This window comes from Geospiza fortis, unplaced genomic scaffold (genome assembly GCF_000277835.1).
Source record: "Geospiza fortis unplaced genomic scaffold, GeoFor_1.0 scaffold16, whole genome shotgun sequence".
NCBI classification, from domain to species: Eukaryota; Metazoa; Chordata; class Aves; order Passeriformes; family Thraupidae; genus Geospiza; species Geospiza fortis.
In genome coordinates this window covers 11,926,365-11,942,246 of record NW_005054302.1, presented here as the reverse complement: position 1 = coordinate 11,942,246, position 15,882 = coordinate 11,926,365, and the positions used below count along the sequence as shown (strand labels likewise).

Sequence of the window (15,882 nt, the reverse complement as noted above, 5' to 3'; positions counted from 1 at the left end):
TGCAACCAGCATGTAATAAGAATTTTATTGGATACATTTAGAAAAAAGCTAGAGCATGAAGACACGAGATTAACTTCTGCATGTAAGTTTTGTGAATGTGCAGAATCAAACAGCCATGCGAAAAGTCATCTCCTCTTCAACTATAATTCAAGACTCTTGTAATGCCAAAATTATTACCACCCTTAAACAGTGTTCCAGACACATAACTCATTACTTTAAAAAGGATCTCCTTCCTGAACAGAAGTAAAAAAAATTTAGTAGCAAATTGGGAAAGACCAATCATTAACAGATACAGTACTTAATCAATACTCATGCCATGTTTAAAGAATGCAAGCCAAAAATGCATCATTATGTAGAATAGGTATATTTTTTCCCAAGGCAAAATTCCTAGTAAAACTAGTTCCTAAACTACTGAAATGGTGACTTGATAATGTACACAATCCAGAATACCGTCCAATGGAAGATTTTTTTTTGTCAAGTTGTATCAGCACCTAAGAGTCAAAGTAGCTAAACAGCCCTGTGCTTAGCAGTGTATTAACATTTCACATAAATTCCAATTCCTCCAAGAAATGTTCTTACAGATACACGATCACAGAATTGTTAAGATTGGAAAAACCTCTAAAATCACCAACCACAAGGTAGCACCACCACCATGTTCACCATTAACCCATGTCCTTAAGGGCCACACCCATGTTTTTTTTAAATGCCTCCAGGCACGGTGACTGCACTGCTTCCCTGGGCAGCTTGCTCTAATGCCTGACAACCCCTTCCATAAAAACTGTTTATCCTAACAATCAAAACCTCCCCTGGCGGAACTTGAGGCCGTTTCCTCTCATCCTTCTATCACTCTTTACCTGAGATGTAATGTTAGGTGTGAAATCAGTTAGATAGGAAAATGGGCTTATACATGAGGGCAAAGATTAAGATTTCTGTCATAAAGTTGTATACCCATGCAATTTTTTGTATTATAAAGGGGTCATGAAGATGAAGTTTTATATGCACCTGGACAGTCAGCTCTGACTCATGTGACATGCTTGTCTACATGTGTAACACATAAACAACCCATACTGAAGCACACTACAGCTCTTAAACACTTATTTATAAAATATAGTTAGACTGTATCAACTTATTTTGATAAATACAGCACAAGACCTGAGAGCATGAAAAAAGGATGAATTCAACACTGAGTACTCCTGCTCATACTGGTTTGCAATAGTGTCATATTATTAGACAGGTGAATGCCTGTGATCAAACATCACTTTGCTTACTTGACAAATCTTGCTTTTGGGAAAGTATCCATCATGATTGGTTTAGCACACAGCAGTTGGCATTACCTTCTCTCCATGCTAATAAAAGTTATAGCCAAGCCAATATTCCATCAAAGTGTCATTGCATGAAACACCAGGAACAACCCTTGGTGTGTTGAAGCCTGTTGTGAGCAACTGCTCAAAACACACAAATTCAGTGAGTGATACAGCTCTTGCAGCTTCAGGATCGATGCAGCCATACGGTTATAAAAAACTGCTAAGAATTGCTGCAGTTAAACAGACAGTTTATGGCAGTCAAGGCCATCCGAAGGTTTATACTTTTATTTTGAAAAGCACCCCAGGCCACAGAAGCTATGCTGCTATTGTACAATCTATACCTTCCTGCCTGACCAAAGCTGGTGGGGTTTCCATGGGTTCTTTAATTTGTTTGCTTGCTTTTTTAAACAGGTAAGCTTTAAAAGTGGTTGTATTGCCACTGATGGGGGGAGTCGTTATAGAACACCTGAAGTATCATTAGCTTTGTGCTGAAAGTATGAACAACAGGAGAAGAGCAGGAGGAATAAAAAAAAAAGCAAAAGCAAAACTGGGGACTGTGTTCACAGGCGCTTTCTCCCACTTATGGCCAAGGTGACTAAGCTACCAGCAGAAGATAGTTTTAAAGAGTGTAACAAGCAGTTACAGGATCCCAAAGCCTGCAGCATTCATATGAGACAGCCCATTCATCCACATTTCTCTCCATTTGTTAGTTAACTAAGGCAGAATACGAATTACTTAAAAAGAGAAATTGTTTTCCCAAAGAATTCCATTTTCCATGTAGCTCTTTAAAATAGGTTTTACATTACATAAACGTAATGCACATGAGGATGCAAATTAAGAGAAAATATGTTTTCCATATTTTTAACATATTTAGGATATTTATATATCCATATGGATAGACACATTTGAACTTGCTTGTTAAACAAGAACTTTATCCTGGCATTTAAGCACTACTAATTTTGCTGTCCAAGTTCAGAGTTCTGCACCCACCAACACAGATGGCATGCTAGTAGCTACAGCCATCTAGAATTTTTTATCCACTGATGTTCTCAGTGTCACACTAATATGTACTCCACTTGTTGGTTCAGAACATATCAAGGAACATCTGTTCAATTTTCAGAGGACCACCTGGCAGGCACGTATTTTATAAGCTTGTACCCTATCACTTTGCAGTACCTGACATTTTCAGATTTAAAAAAAAAGAGGAAAAAAAGGCATTATTAGACGTTAACAGAATCTATACAGCAGAACTTAGAGCTGAAATCTTTTAAAAGGGCCCAAAGGAGCATACAACCATGCTCAAACTAAGTAACTGAAGACAAAGGATCTTGAAATTAAGGTAGAGAAGCACCAAAACAATTTTATATATGTGTACATATATATATTTGTATCACCAGTGTTACCTTCTTGGTGTTCAGGGACGGTTTCTTTGGTAATGTATTTCCTACTACTTTAAGCATGAAGTAGGACTTCAAGTACTGTTAGAGACAGAAATCTGAGTCAAATAATATCTACTGGAAAACAGCAAGATTCTCAGAAATCTGTATTTCACTTCAGAATGCCTTTACTACACCCTGTGTTTCTCCTGACACTATTCCAGGTCTGCCAAGGCTGGTAGATGAGCAACCATACATTTTAACAATCCACAAACCCTCTTGTTTACGTATTTAGGATTAGGCACAATAAATAATGATGTGCATTTTTATTACTTTAATAGGAAAACATTTTTATTTCAGCTGCAACCCAAATTTAAGAAACTATTCCAACCAGAAATAGAAAGTAATGTTACTGCCTGGATAAAAAAAAAAAAAAAGCATTTTTACAGCTATCCTGTTTTCAGCCACACACCTTTACTGATGAACTGAAAACAAAACTAAGGTCTTGATTTCTAATCACAGTCTGCTCAAAAGATACAGTATTCTTTTAAAGTATTTTGAGTCAAAGGTACAATTACAATATGAGACAGAGACTTTAAAGCATGTTGTTTCTCCTAAGATTTGCCCTGTATATAACTGCAGTTCATAGATGACCATCTTCAGAGTCAAGAGATATACAGATCTATATAGAAATTGTTTTACCAAGACATCTACAGTGTGTCCGTGCTTCTCCTACTACACATATCCATCTACTTTGAGAAGAGTCTTGAGATTTTCAATGTTGTAAAACAGGATGGACTATACATTCTAAAGGCTGCCAAATATATACAGCACTTTGGTAATTTTACAATAGTTTGCTGTTTGCATACTCTTCACAGCTGAAATGCTAAGTTATACAGCCATTTCACTGTCCATTTGCTTTTATATTTAACTATTGAAATAGCAAATGTAAAAAAAAAATCCCTTCTTGCCACCTTTTTTAAAAATTTAACCTGATCTGCTTTGATACATGAAAGACAGCAGGAGTCAAGCAAGTACTGAAATCCTTGGAATAACACCATTCATTTCATTCCTACATAAGCCAACAGGTATTGAAAGAAATCTTCGTTTCAGAACACAAAAGTCTGCAAGTGTACAACTTCCTACTTCTGTTTATGTAACCTTTTTACTCTAGATGTAGAATTACATGCTAATCAGTTCAATCTCAGATTTTTGTATCTGCATTACTGTACGCTTCATAAGTGTTGAATTTAACACAGGCTACCAAATGCATCCAGTCTAAACAGAACAGCTGAAAAACAAAGACAGTCACTGTGAACAGACAGCACATCTACTGGGATAGTCAGTGTACGGAAGGGAAGGTTGCAAGCAAAGGGCAATAGCTGTTTTACTCTAAATTCCCATGGAGACATCGCATCTAGCATAAACATACCCATGGGAGCAAGAGCAGAAATAACTGTTACCCTTTCAAGTTTACACCCCCATTTGCTGTGCGTCAAATTTCTTTCTAGAAGGGAACATATGAACTGGCATTAAAAAAAAGAAATCTATATAAAAGTTAAATATTTCATTACAGTAGCAAGTCACCACTTCATCATGGGAAATAACTCGTCTCTTGGAATCGTTATTGATCCGAACTCTCCTGTTTTGGTTGTGTGTTGGAGACTGGTAACTCCAGACTTGCCCATAGCAGGGGTTCTGCTTTTCTCATAGTGAGCTCAATCTTTGTAGCAGTCATGTTCACGTAACTCCTCTTTACATCGATCACCTAGAACAGTAAAGGTATTTCATGCTTTAATTTAACAGGCACTGGGGATTTAAGTTAGGGAGTACCTCATCACTAAATTTCAGTAGATGTTTAGGTAGATGAAGATCCCTCTAGTATCTTGAAAAATCAAGACTGTTTCCCATTCCCAAGCTATAGAATGCTTATGGCATAAATGTATGCCAGTGCGTATCTAACACACATTGGCTAACACACATAACCAAGGGTTTTCTGCAATACCACTACTATGGTCTTGGGATCAGAAAGGACCTTGGAAGGCCACCTTCTGTACAAAGCAGCGCCCATTATGATGTCACACTGGATCTCCAGGGTAATTTTATTCAGATTTAAATGTAATTACTCAATGTCATGCAACAGAAATTCTTTCAAAAAACAGAGTAATGAGGAAAACCAAACCACTTTGAAAGAGAAGAAGCTAATGGCTTATGCTTCCGTTTCCTTCTGGGTTTTTTTTGCTTGATTTTTTGTTTATTTCTTTTTAATAGAAAAAAATATTTTTATACTTACTCCCCATAACTTCACACTACGATGAAACTCCTTTTCTCCTTCAAATACAATATGGATATTTACCTTAACAAGGAAAAAAAAACAAATAAAAAAAAAAAGTTTATCATGTTAATAAAACATCTGACACCCCAAGCATGTTTAAACAGAATATACCACTTTAGGACTTGGATCCTACAATGACCACAGTGATAAAACTGTCCCTCAGAAATAGAGATGAGTATCCATTTTAACAGATTATGATACAGTTGCAATCAACAGTGATCACTGGTATCTTATCATTTTAGATTAAGAAATCAGAGAGGCATTTTAACACCTGTTTAATATTAGTAGCTGTGAAACAGCATACAATGAAGAATGGTATCAAATTACATTAAGTCAAATACAAGTAAATGATGACTCTATAATTATTTATACATATGGTGATGCAAACCCATCATGCTTGAGTTTTAATTATGGAAGTCAAATCAAAGATTTTTTTTGCATACTTTATTGCAGCTTTAAAAAAAACCCCCACACATTAAAGTGCAGATGTCCAAACAGAAGGGAGAAAAATCTATACATACTTGAACAAACACAAATGCCAAGAAAAAGCAGTTACTCAAAAAAGAGTCTTATGCTATCTCTGCCTTGTAAATAAAACTTAAGCAGATTTTCCTAGATTCAAGTTGCTGAACTTAAGGTAGAGGCTCACCATTGTGCTATTAGCTTCTACATAGCTCAGATCAGGGACAGAGTTTTTAGCATATACAGAAACAGTCACTTCTCCTCCAGTCTGGTGCCAATCATGCCTGCATGGAACTACTTTAGTACCCTATATAAGGAAAAAAGTACAGGAAGAAAAAAAGACTTAGAATTACATTTGAGTATTTTTTACAAGATTAACAGCATAAATGCCCAGGACTTTTTTAAATAGCCAATTAGCATAGCTAATAAAGGACTATTTTTCATCTTCACAGGAGACTCAAGACTCCACTTGCAATTCTTTTTACTAAGAATTTCAGTATCTCCCTCTCAAACAAACTACAACAAGAAAATGTTACTTGGTGGATCAACTTCCTTTCCAAGACTACAGTTAGACAGCAGGTTATAAAAAGGAACTGAATACAGAGAAAGAATGCCATGACTCCAAGAATGCTTCATGGTCCTGCAAAAAAAGGATTACTCTCTGTTCTCTGGTGCTAATAAAGTAAGTAAACTGTGAAAAAAAACCCTCAAAATAAAAATAAAAATAAAAAGCTAAGGTAAAAAAACCCCTTGCTGGATAGAAGCCCATTATCTCTATACACATACAACTAATATACTCATGGTTTCTTTAAATGTGGATAAATTTCTTTAGTCTTTTTCTACACTCTCCTGCTTTAGACTCACCACTTCAACTTTTTTTTAATCCCTACTTTCTGCACTTGCAAATAATTCTTGAACAAAAATATAAATATTCCAGCAGCAATTATAAGATTTAAAAGAAGTAAAGGATTTATGAAGTAATTGCTCTGGAATGAAGTAACGAAACTACACTTCTTATAACCTATTTTTAATTTCTTTTGTTAAACATTCCTGATGTTTGCAGTGTCAAACCCTTTTTGCCTCAGCAAGAGACAACACATAACAAGAACTTTTGGTCACATGTGACCAAATACAATACTCTTAAAGAATCAAGTACTCCTGTACCACAGACTACTTCACACTCCTGCAATGTACATTATGTATCCTCCACATTATGTCAAAGGTGGTGATCTGTAATAGCTCAGCTACAATAATAACTCAAGCTACAAACTATATTTCAGTATTCAAAATTCAGAATAGCCAGTTACAGAATGCAATCTTAATGCTACTTACTGCATCCTTTTTAGTCCATACGTGTGCTCCTCTTGTGCAGCCCTCTTGAGCTAAAAATGTATTGAAGTCAGAAGTTTTTCTTTTACAACAGCTCCAATACTTCATCCTTGAAAGTTTGCAAAGTAATTAACAAACAATATTTAGGACACTATTTACAGTGAACATTTAAGATCTTTCCTTTATGCAGTATTACTGTTACTTCCATATACTCTTTACAAGCATTGTCATTTTTGACAGAAGAGGGAATAGAGAATAAATCAAGACAACATTTACAAAGAAAGCAAGAATACACAATAAACTAGTTAAAAAACCTGAAGCTAACTGAATACAAACCCTCCACAGAACACAGGTACAAAAATGGAAGTTAGCTGAATACTAACCCTTCATGGAAAATAGGTACACCAGAATGGTATATACATACTTCCTCTGTGCTGTGCGGTCCTTCGTATGTCTGGTGGGACAAAGCATTTAAAGAGTATTACTGCTACAGGATTTGGAGCAAGGAATAAAATAAAACACAACAAAAACCAGAAATAATGACCAAAGTATGACAAAGCTTTTGGGTAAATACTCTAGATTTAATGGCTTGGTCTAGCTTTTCAAAGTAAGTGGTCAACCTTCCTTCACAGAAGGTTCTCTGGTACTGCTAAGAAGCTGTACTTTATATTAATTCAATGGCACACATCAGTGGTGACACCATCCGTGCTCAAAAAGGTTACTGCAGATCCTCACAGAGATTTTTGTCTTTAAAATACTCTGAGCATTCAGAGAAAACAAGAACTTGAAAATAAATAAAATTTGACATTCATAAAACACATGGATTCTCTACAGAAAGTAAAATAAACAATGTACAACTTAGCCACCGAATATCAGATCAGTTCTTCCCAACACAAAGACTGCCAAAGTTCTCCCACCAGAGCTTCAGTAGATAATGCAAACTCTGCCAGGTAAAATAGCTATTTAAATTTTACTGTCCCATTTTGCACAAAACAAGCCTGTCAGTGTAACTTTCACTTAAAATGACTACATAATATAATGACTAATTTTGGTACTAGAAGTGTTAAAACACTGACTTTTTAATTCTTCTTGCAGGAAGCATTAACTGTTAAGATCTGTAGATACTTCTTATCTATACACATTATCAAGAGCAACTCAAGTGTTATCAGTAAGCCACCTCTCACCAACACTATATTTATTATGTTAAGTTGAAACACCTCAGTACCATGCATTTGACAAGCTTACTAATTAGAAGTTCATGACAAGTTTAGGAAAAAAGATCTTCGACTTTCTGTGAACAACTCACATTTGTTCATACTAAAGCATGTTATCAAATATGCATTTGTTAAACCCAATGGACTTTGTGCCTTTTCCAAATTAACTTGTAGCACACAAAAAACCAAAACTGCTCACTTAATAGCTAAGCAGCTGCATTTAGAGTACAACTGAACCACTTACTTTTGAACAGCCTGCATTTTTACATGCTGTCCCAATCTTGATTTCATCACTATCTTCCTCTGTAAACAGATTATTAGAGAAAATAGCAAATGAATTGAATAATTGACTGAACACTTTGCTTTTATTATGGACTATGAATCGAGGAGGAGATTAGAAAAATCTTCCTCTTCAAGCTTCTATTTTCTGCCTGACAGTAAAATCTGCCAGAGAGGTACAGAGAAACATTCCAAAAGCCGTATTACCTATGTATCAAATTCTAGGCTCTATATCTTTACACATTTTAAGTGGGGTAAATAAAAAAAGATGAAGAGGATCATTACAATCACAGGGAAAACAAACAATCATTTACCTAGTTCAGTTTTGTAAAACTAAGACTTTAAAAGGTTTCAACTGCTGTCTATAAATACACACAAGGAAATAATTTGGATACCATGGAGAAAGAAGAGCTAAATTAGCTTGGCACAAGAACAAAAGAGCATAAAATAGCCACAAGCGTAGGTTGAAATTTAAAGTTACTTAAGGAGCAGTGTAGTTCTGGAACCAAATCCCAAACAAAATGTGGGAAGAAGAAAGAGGAAAAATAGACAAGGGAGAACCGACTAGTCTTCCAAGGAATTTCACCAGTTTATGAAGGCTTTATATGATACTGTCTCTGCAATAATAGGGAGTAAAGTTCATTTCTTGGTAACTCTGTCAGTCACATATTCAGAAATGGATGTTCCCATTACATCCATTCTAACCACAAGGTCTTAGAAAAGACACAGTTCAAATAATGCTAATGACAATGAACTTCTCCTCTCCATGTTACCCACATTTGAACTTCAATCATCATTTCCTGGACTGGAAGGTATTTCAGATTATTAAGAAAAAGAACATAATTACAGGAAACCATCTCTTCAGAAATGACAAGATCAGCCTTTCATTTATTTTTGTGACACTTAGCATCACATACCTACTTAATCTCCCTGTCTCCTTACCTTTTCTCCCTTCGTTTTCTGATGACAGTTTCAGTTTATCGAGAGCTTGTTTCAAGGAAGCTGACACTTTCAGCTGCAAATTTGTCATTGGCTCATCTGGGCTAAAAAAACCCATGTATTAGTGTCAACTTACTTCATGAGAAAGAATTTATAGAAGACAAAGTAGTAACTTTTAATCTTCCTACAAGGCTCTTCCTTTCAAACCTCCCTTCAACAAACAAACTACAGTTGTAAATACCAATCTGTACTGTTTATGAAAAAACTGACTAGAAATTTAGAAGGCAGTCTTGGCTTTCAACTGAAAATCCTAAATATTCTACAAAAAAAAAAAATCAGAGATACTAAGGAATCTAAGTACAAGCATCCCAAAATTATTTTTATTACTATTTAAAACACTTAACACAGTTTCTAGTGGCATTTTAAGCTACGAGGTTATAGACTTCAATTTTTGCTTCTTGTGTTGAAAGATCAAGTACTTCTTTGTCATAACCAGAATTCTTTTCTCGTATTTTGAAGCTCAAGGTAACAACATCACCTCTACCAAAACCAAGGTCATCTAAGGTTAATTTCAGAATTTCTAGACTTCATGAAATGTACAACACTGAATAACCAAGCAAGCTTTAACTTGGCCAACTGACTACAAATTTGGAAAACCTTAAGTTCCATATACCATACCTTGGTCTCTTAATTGTTTCCAATGGTTTTGGTGCCTGAATTATGTGTTCTTGAAATCTGGGTTTCAGTTCAGCTAGCTCCTTTCGCTCAGAGGTAGTTTTGACTTCTGGTTTAACAGGCTCAGGAGGTTTCTCGCTGTTATGGAAACCCTTTGTACAGCCCTATTGTGGAAAGCATATGTTTTTATTTATATATAAATGCAGTGTAGTGCACATGCATTACAAATTAACAAAAACTGCAACAAGTCTTCTTGACTCATTTCTTCAGCTCCATCTTTTCCTGTAGCCCACTCTTAGCACTGGCTGCAAAGGAAACTCTACCACTAAAGTGGAAAATATTCTCATTTTCAATATAAGTTAAAAGAAAAACACATACTTTCTGAAGTCAAGCAAAGAGGCCATAGATGCTGACCATCCTTCTTTATTAGCAAACAGTTCTATCCAAACATATTTTGATAATTTTAACAAAGCTTGAAAATGAGCTTTGACTTCAGCATTATATGAAAAAAAAATAGAGCATATAAGAATTAAGACAGTTTCAACAGAATTAGGCTAATTTAAAACATGTAAGCACATGCACCATTTAATATTAATCACTGTCACTTGACAAGTATAGAAATTGTAAATAATCATGAGTACATACCACAATGCTTAAGAAGTCAGAAAAGTCTGTTGTTCTCCTCTTACAACATGACCAACCCTACAAACATTTTGGAAGAGAAACAACATAGGCATGACTACCGAACTTGACAACAGCTTTAAAAAAGCAAAAGATTTATTATATTTCTTTAAAAGATGTGGCATATCAAAATTAGCAATTGTTTTCTTCCCTACTGTGGACAATAGTATCATCTGCATTTTTAAAAGTCAGAGAAGTCCTCTAGTTTGCTGGTGCTGCCTTAATCAAAAAGTTCAGTAAATGTGAGGCAATGACAAGGTAGGTGCCAACTCTGTGCAACAGAAAACAGAAATGTTACTTCATCTCATTAAGTAACATGTAAGCAAAACAAACAAAGACTACACCTGAGACCAGGCTCACCTGTGGCTCAATGCTCAAGGCCCTCTTCCAAAAATTAGAGGGACTTTTTTTTTCCTTTTCTTGAGCACCACTCAGATCTTTCAATTTGTTATTTGCCACCAACAGAACTGGATATGTGCATTGCACAGCTATCCAACTACATCAATCAAGAGCACTTTTTATTATATAAACCAGAAATTCAACTTTAGAGCAAATTGCCTTGCCACTGTGAATAATATCTTAGAACTCAAAGAAGCCTATTGGAGGCAACAGATTGACTAATGCACCAGTGCTTTGAAAGCTTAAGTGGTGCAACACAATGGGTTTTAGGTAGGTGGCTCTAAAATACCCTCAAAATATAAACTATTTCCACAATTGAGGAGACAAAAGGTTCATCCTGCCCACCTAGATTTTCTAGAACTCATAGCACAAAGAAAACTGCTCATTTGCAATTATGATAAATTTTTAATTAAGAGGCAAGAGGCAGGATAAGGAGGAAAGTGGTACTTGTTTGTAAACAGTGAGTATGTAAGAGAAAGAGGGAGTAAACAAGTTTTTGAACTAACTGAATAATTTCTCTCTTCGTAATTATGTAGAAGATTTTTGTACTGTGCTCTGAGTACAGCTGTAATTTTGTACAAAAAAATTTACCATTGTCTAAGTAATTACACAGTATTTGATCTAAGAGTACTTGCTCCAATTTGCCAGTGAAACACGATGGCTGATTTCAGAGTCAGGTACTGCACTATAAGCAACAGCTCGCAGCAAACACACTGCCCAGCACAAATGCAGAAGCTTTCACAAGGCCAAAAGACACTACATTGTTGAGATGAGATGCACTTCCAGTAGAAGTAGTTCCTAAGTACCATGAAAAAAAAAACCCACTCACTCCCTCAAAGCTCAGCTAAACAGCAGTTTAGTGTTCTAAAAAAGCCACTTAGGCTACATCAGTATTAATAAAGTGCCAGGCTCCATTTTTAGACACCAGATTTTTGACTACACACAATTAAATTATTAGAATGATTTCCAGCACTGTTTCAGCAGTTGCGTCTGAAACGATTCCCTGTAAGCACTTTGTATGCATCCAGTAGATCTTTGAAGAGGGAAAACAGTTTAGCACAAAACCAAGGATGGGCTGTGCAGTCAGCCTAAGCACTGGAGACCCATCACAGGTATATTTAATTCTTTACTGAAGATAGAGCCCAAGAATCCTGGAGAGCTGCATAAGAGGCATGGGTGACCAGTCCCAATTTAACCAGCATCCTCATTTGGCTGATTAAATGAATGTGACTGTGTTTTACAGCAGACAAATGTCACATACACATTAGTGCCCTGACCACATTAGACCACAAGCAGCTGCTCTGAATTCCAAGCAGGTTAATTAATTTAAAGAGTATGAAACCTCTCAATGGCTCCACAGTCCTATTTAGAGGACCTAATTAAACTGCTGAGAGACCTAAAGTCAGTTAATCAACCGGAAACAGTCATCTAGACTTGCATGGCATTTAGACCATATGAGTGGAGTTTTACATTTCTTTTTCAGGAATGAGTAACTGTGCTTTTCTAATTTCATGGGGTTGTTCACAATAGGCTGAATATCAGTTTCTCAACACTGAAAGATCTGGAATTAAAAAGATGAAAAACCGAAGAGATAATACTTAAAAGGACAGTTGCATACTTACTTTGAGAGCATCATGAAAAACTGGCACACCTGGATGGTATGTGCATGAACCTAGAAGACAATGATTATTATTAATAGTGAGGCACACAAAGAATATTTATTCATATGATTACAAACCCAGCAAAAATGCCACATTCACAATTAAGGTATGCCATGAGCTGACACACTTCCCCAAGTGCACATCATTACTCAGAAAAATCCAGATTCCTCCAAAAAAGCTATCTCAGGGCATATATTAAACATAAATAATGAGGTCTTCTTTCTTCTTAAGGATTATACTACACAAACTAGAAAGCAGGCATCTAAGACAAACTACTACTTCCATGTGGAGCAAGGAAACTCTCTATGGATCATCCCTGGCCTCCATCAGTAATCAGGCCTTACTGGTAATTTTGCAGAAGTAAGAAGGTGACCATACGGCTACCTGACAGGTACTGATATCTGGCTTCAAATATATCTTTTTGAACCTGATCAGAGCTTTCTGTCAAAAAGCATTCTGTTAAAAAAAGTCTCTTGATGCAAATCATGAGTTAATGATTTGAACCGTAATTACCTTGTTTTTTTTCAATGTTTGTAGTATCCTAAGCCACCTAAGGATTTGAACGCAAGGGTTAGTCTTCCACATGCACGCAATTTTGATGTATCAATACTATTTAATACTAATAGATCCTGTACAAGCACTACACTGTTTTTGTGTTTATAATGTTTGTATGTATATAACGTACAATCTCCCTTAATGAAAGTGTTTGTATTCACAAATGTTTATCAACATTACAGAGCTGTTCTCTTTTACTTGTATTCCTTTAACATGCAATAAAACTGCTCTGATTACATAACTTCTCAATGACATTTACTGCATGGACAGTATTTTACCGACTTGACTAAGCACGCTCTTTTAGCCTTTAAAGCAAAATTAGAAACACTTAAAATTAAAAGTGACACAAACAGTAACAATGCACATAATAGGAAGCAAAAGAAAAAAGTGATAAAGAACTTGATTAGCAAGCGGCCTACAGATATTTAATAGGCAAAAAACCCAACCCAAATGGTTTTATCTTTTTTATAAACATGTAGATTTTTAAAGAAACCTAATTTTGTATAATTTCCTTTGATTTTATATTCAGTGCCTATGATTAAAGCACTAATACAGTCTGAGGGACATCAGTTCCCACCTTAACTCAAAATGCACATATTTTGGGACATTAGTCCTCCAGCAAGACTTACAAATATATCCATAAACCTCTATCAATTCCTTCAGTTTCAGGATGAAAAGCTAATCCTGGTAAACCTCACAGGAAAATTAAAAAGGAAAAAAGTGGTTAGTTTGCATAGAGACCAGGACTTCACTCTTAAATCAAATAAAAATAAAAGCAGAGGTTATTCTTCTCCAAAAGTATGAAAGTCATTATAAGTACCATGAGAGTAAAAATAAACTCTGTTTTGTAGCAAAGATTATTTCTGAGTAAGAAGACTTAAATGAATATTTCTAATTATTCACTAGAGAGATGCTGTTAGTAACAGCTACTGTTTTAGACACCAGAACCATCACAAAATCAGCTAACTCAGGGGTGGCTACGCTCCAGCTCAAGGCAGACATAGACAAGTGTCTGGTGGTCCATCTGGCCAAATGCAATCCTTTTTCCTCTCTCCTGGAGCCTGCCCTGCAGTAGGTACCAGGTGGAACAAATGACAGCTCACTTGGCTGCTGCCTCCTGAGGGCCCTGCATGCTCCAAGAGAGAAGATGCCAGGACAAGGAGCTCTGCAGTGCCTCAGCAGAGCCAGCGGGATCTGACCACTGAGCAGTCTGACCACTGTGCCTGCTAGAGGACAGTAGAACACCAGCCCGTCTGTGCTCACACCGAGTCCAACAGAAAATTAGGATGTAAGCAGATAAAAGCATATCCTAGTTCTGATTCGTATGACATCAGATTGCTGCAGCTTTTGGTTGCTATTCTACATTTTTCACTGAAAAAGCCCCCAAACAAACAAAACAAGCTACCTCTCCGCTGCTGTTAATACCTTTCCTTTACCAGGAAGACCAAAGTATTTCAAAGCCATTTTCTCTAACCCTCAGATAACTTTTTGGAGACACAAGTACCATAATTTTTTCAGGTTTTTGTTTGTTTGGAGCTTCTTTGATGTCAATTTCATAGCCAAACTGATCCTACCATGCACAAACTATTATCACCTTACTGCTACATCCTTAAAGCGCTTTATTAGTCCTTTCATTGAAAGTCAAAGTAGAAATTTGTAGGGGTCACCCATATGCAAAACCTGGTTCTCTGTAGTGATCTGTGAATAACTGCATTTACTTTCAGAAATGCTTAGTCTAGGACACAGTGATTCCACTACATGTTCCAGCCACTTACTAAAACAAATTGCATGCCATGAAATTGTTTTCCCCAACCCAAGCACCACAGAGTTAGCATATGGCCATGCCAACCTGACCTAGTTTACTACAGCTTGATCACAAACTCTGAAGAAGTGTTACTTTTATAAGGAGCACAAGTCACAAAATCCTAATAGAATTTCTTTTCTTTTTTTTTTTTTTTTTTTTAAACAATAAGTACTCTTATCTGCTTTGCCTTTTAGGGCAAAGGAGTGTAGAGGATAGTGGTGGAAGAGATCACTAAATGTAAGCATTGCACAACTACGCCCGCTTCTGCTGTTACTAACATTAGCAAATCCTACTCAGTATGTTGCCCCTCTCTATGCAAAACCACGTAGCTCAGAAAATAAATATTCTTTATTGCCACGGTTCTAAACCACGAAAAATGTGCAAGCTAGAACATGTCAGCCCACTTCTACCCCTGGGGCTCACTAAAAATTAAATTAACACAAAGAGAGCACTCTAGAAATTCAACCAACACAGTTACTTTATAAACCAGGTGAGGGCAAGCCTTCTGAAAACTCAACTCACCCTTCTGCTCCTCTGCAGAATTACGAAACCCCAAACGACAGAGGGGTTTAAATACGTTTAAATACACTTCACCAGCATTCTCAGCAAACACAGAAGCACTGCAAGCGCTCAAGGCACTTGGAAGAACAGGCACACGCATGCAATTCAGGCACACTTAATCACCTGCTACAAACCCACACACTTGAACTAAAAAAAAACCAAAAACTAAACCAACCAGCCAACCAAACTAAAAATCAAAAACCTGCTGGTAACTGCGATGAATGCAACACCCACAGAGGCCCTCAGCAGAGAAGCCTACGTTGGCCTAGAGAGCCTTTGGCACACATGACAGCGCCGTGCAGCGCCGG

The 15,882-nt window shown here is 36.4% G+C and overlaps 1 protein-coding gene across 1 annotated transcript; it reads right to left on the bottom strand.

Moving 5' to 3' along the window:
* On the bottom strand, positions 1–14,673 carry CHORDC1 (cysteine and histidine rich domain containing 1). The gene is made up of 12 exons (XM_031066061.1): positions 14,635–14,673; positions 13,168–13,195; positions 12,616–12,665; positions 10,559–10,615; positions 9,917–10,077; positions 9,242–9,342; positions 8,265–8,323; positions 7,190–7,260; positions 6,810–6,915; positions 5,665–5,784; positions 4,974–5,036; positions 1–4,448 (listed from the first exon to the last, which is right to left on the bottom strand). Exons 1-12 carry the CDS (start codon positions 14,671–14,673, stop codon positions 4,305–4,307), a joined length of 999 nt encoding a protein of 332 aa, XP_030921921.1. The 3' UTR covers positions 1–4,304.
* Positions 14,674–15,882: the final 1,209 nt, after the last annotated feature.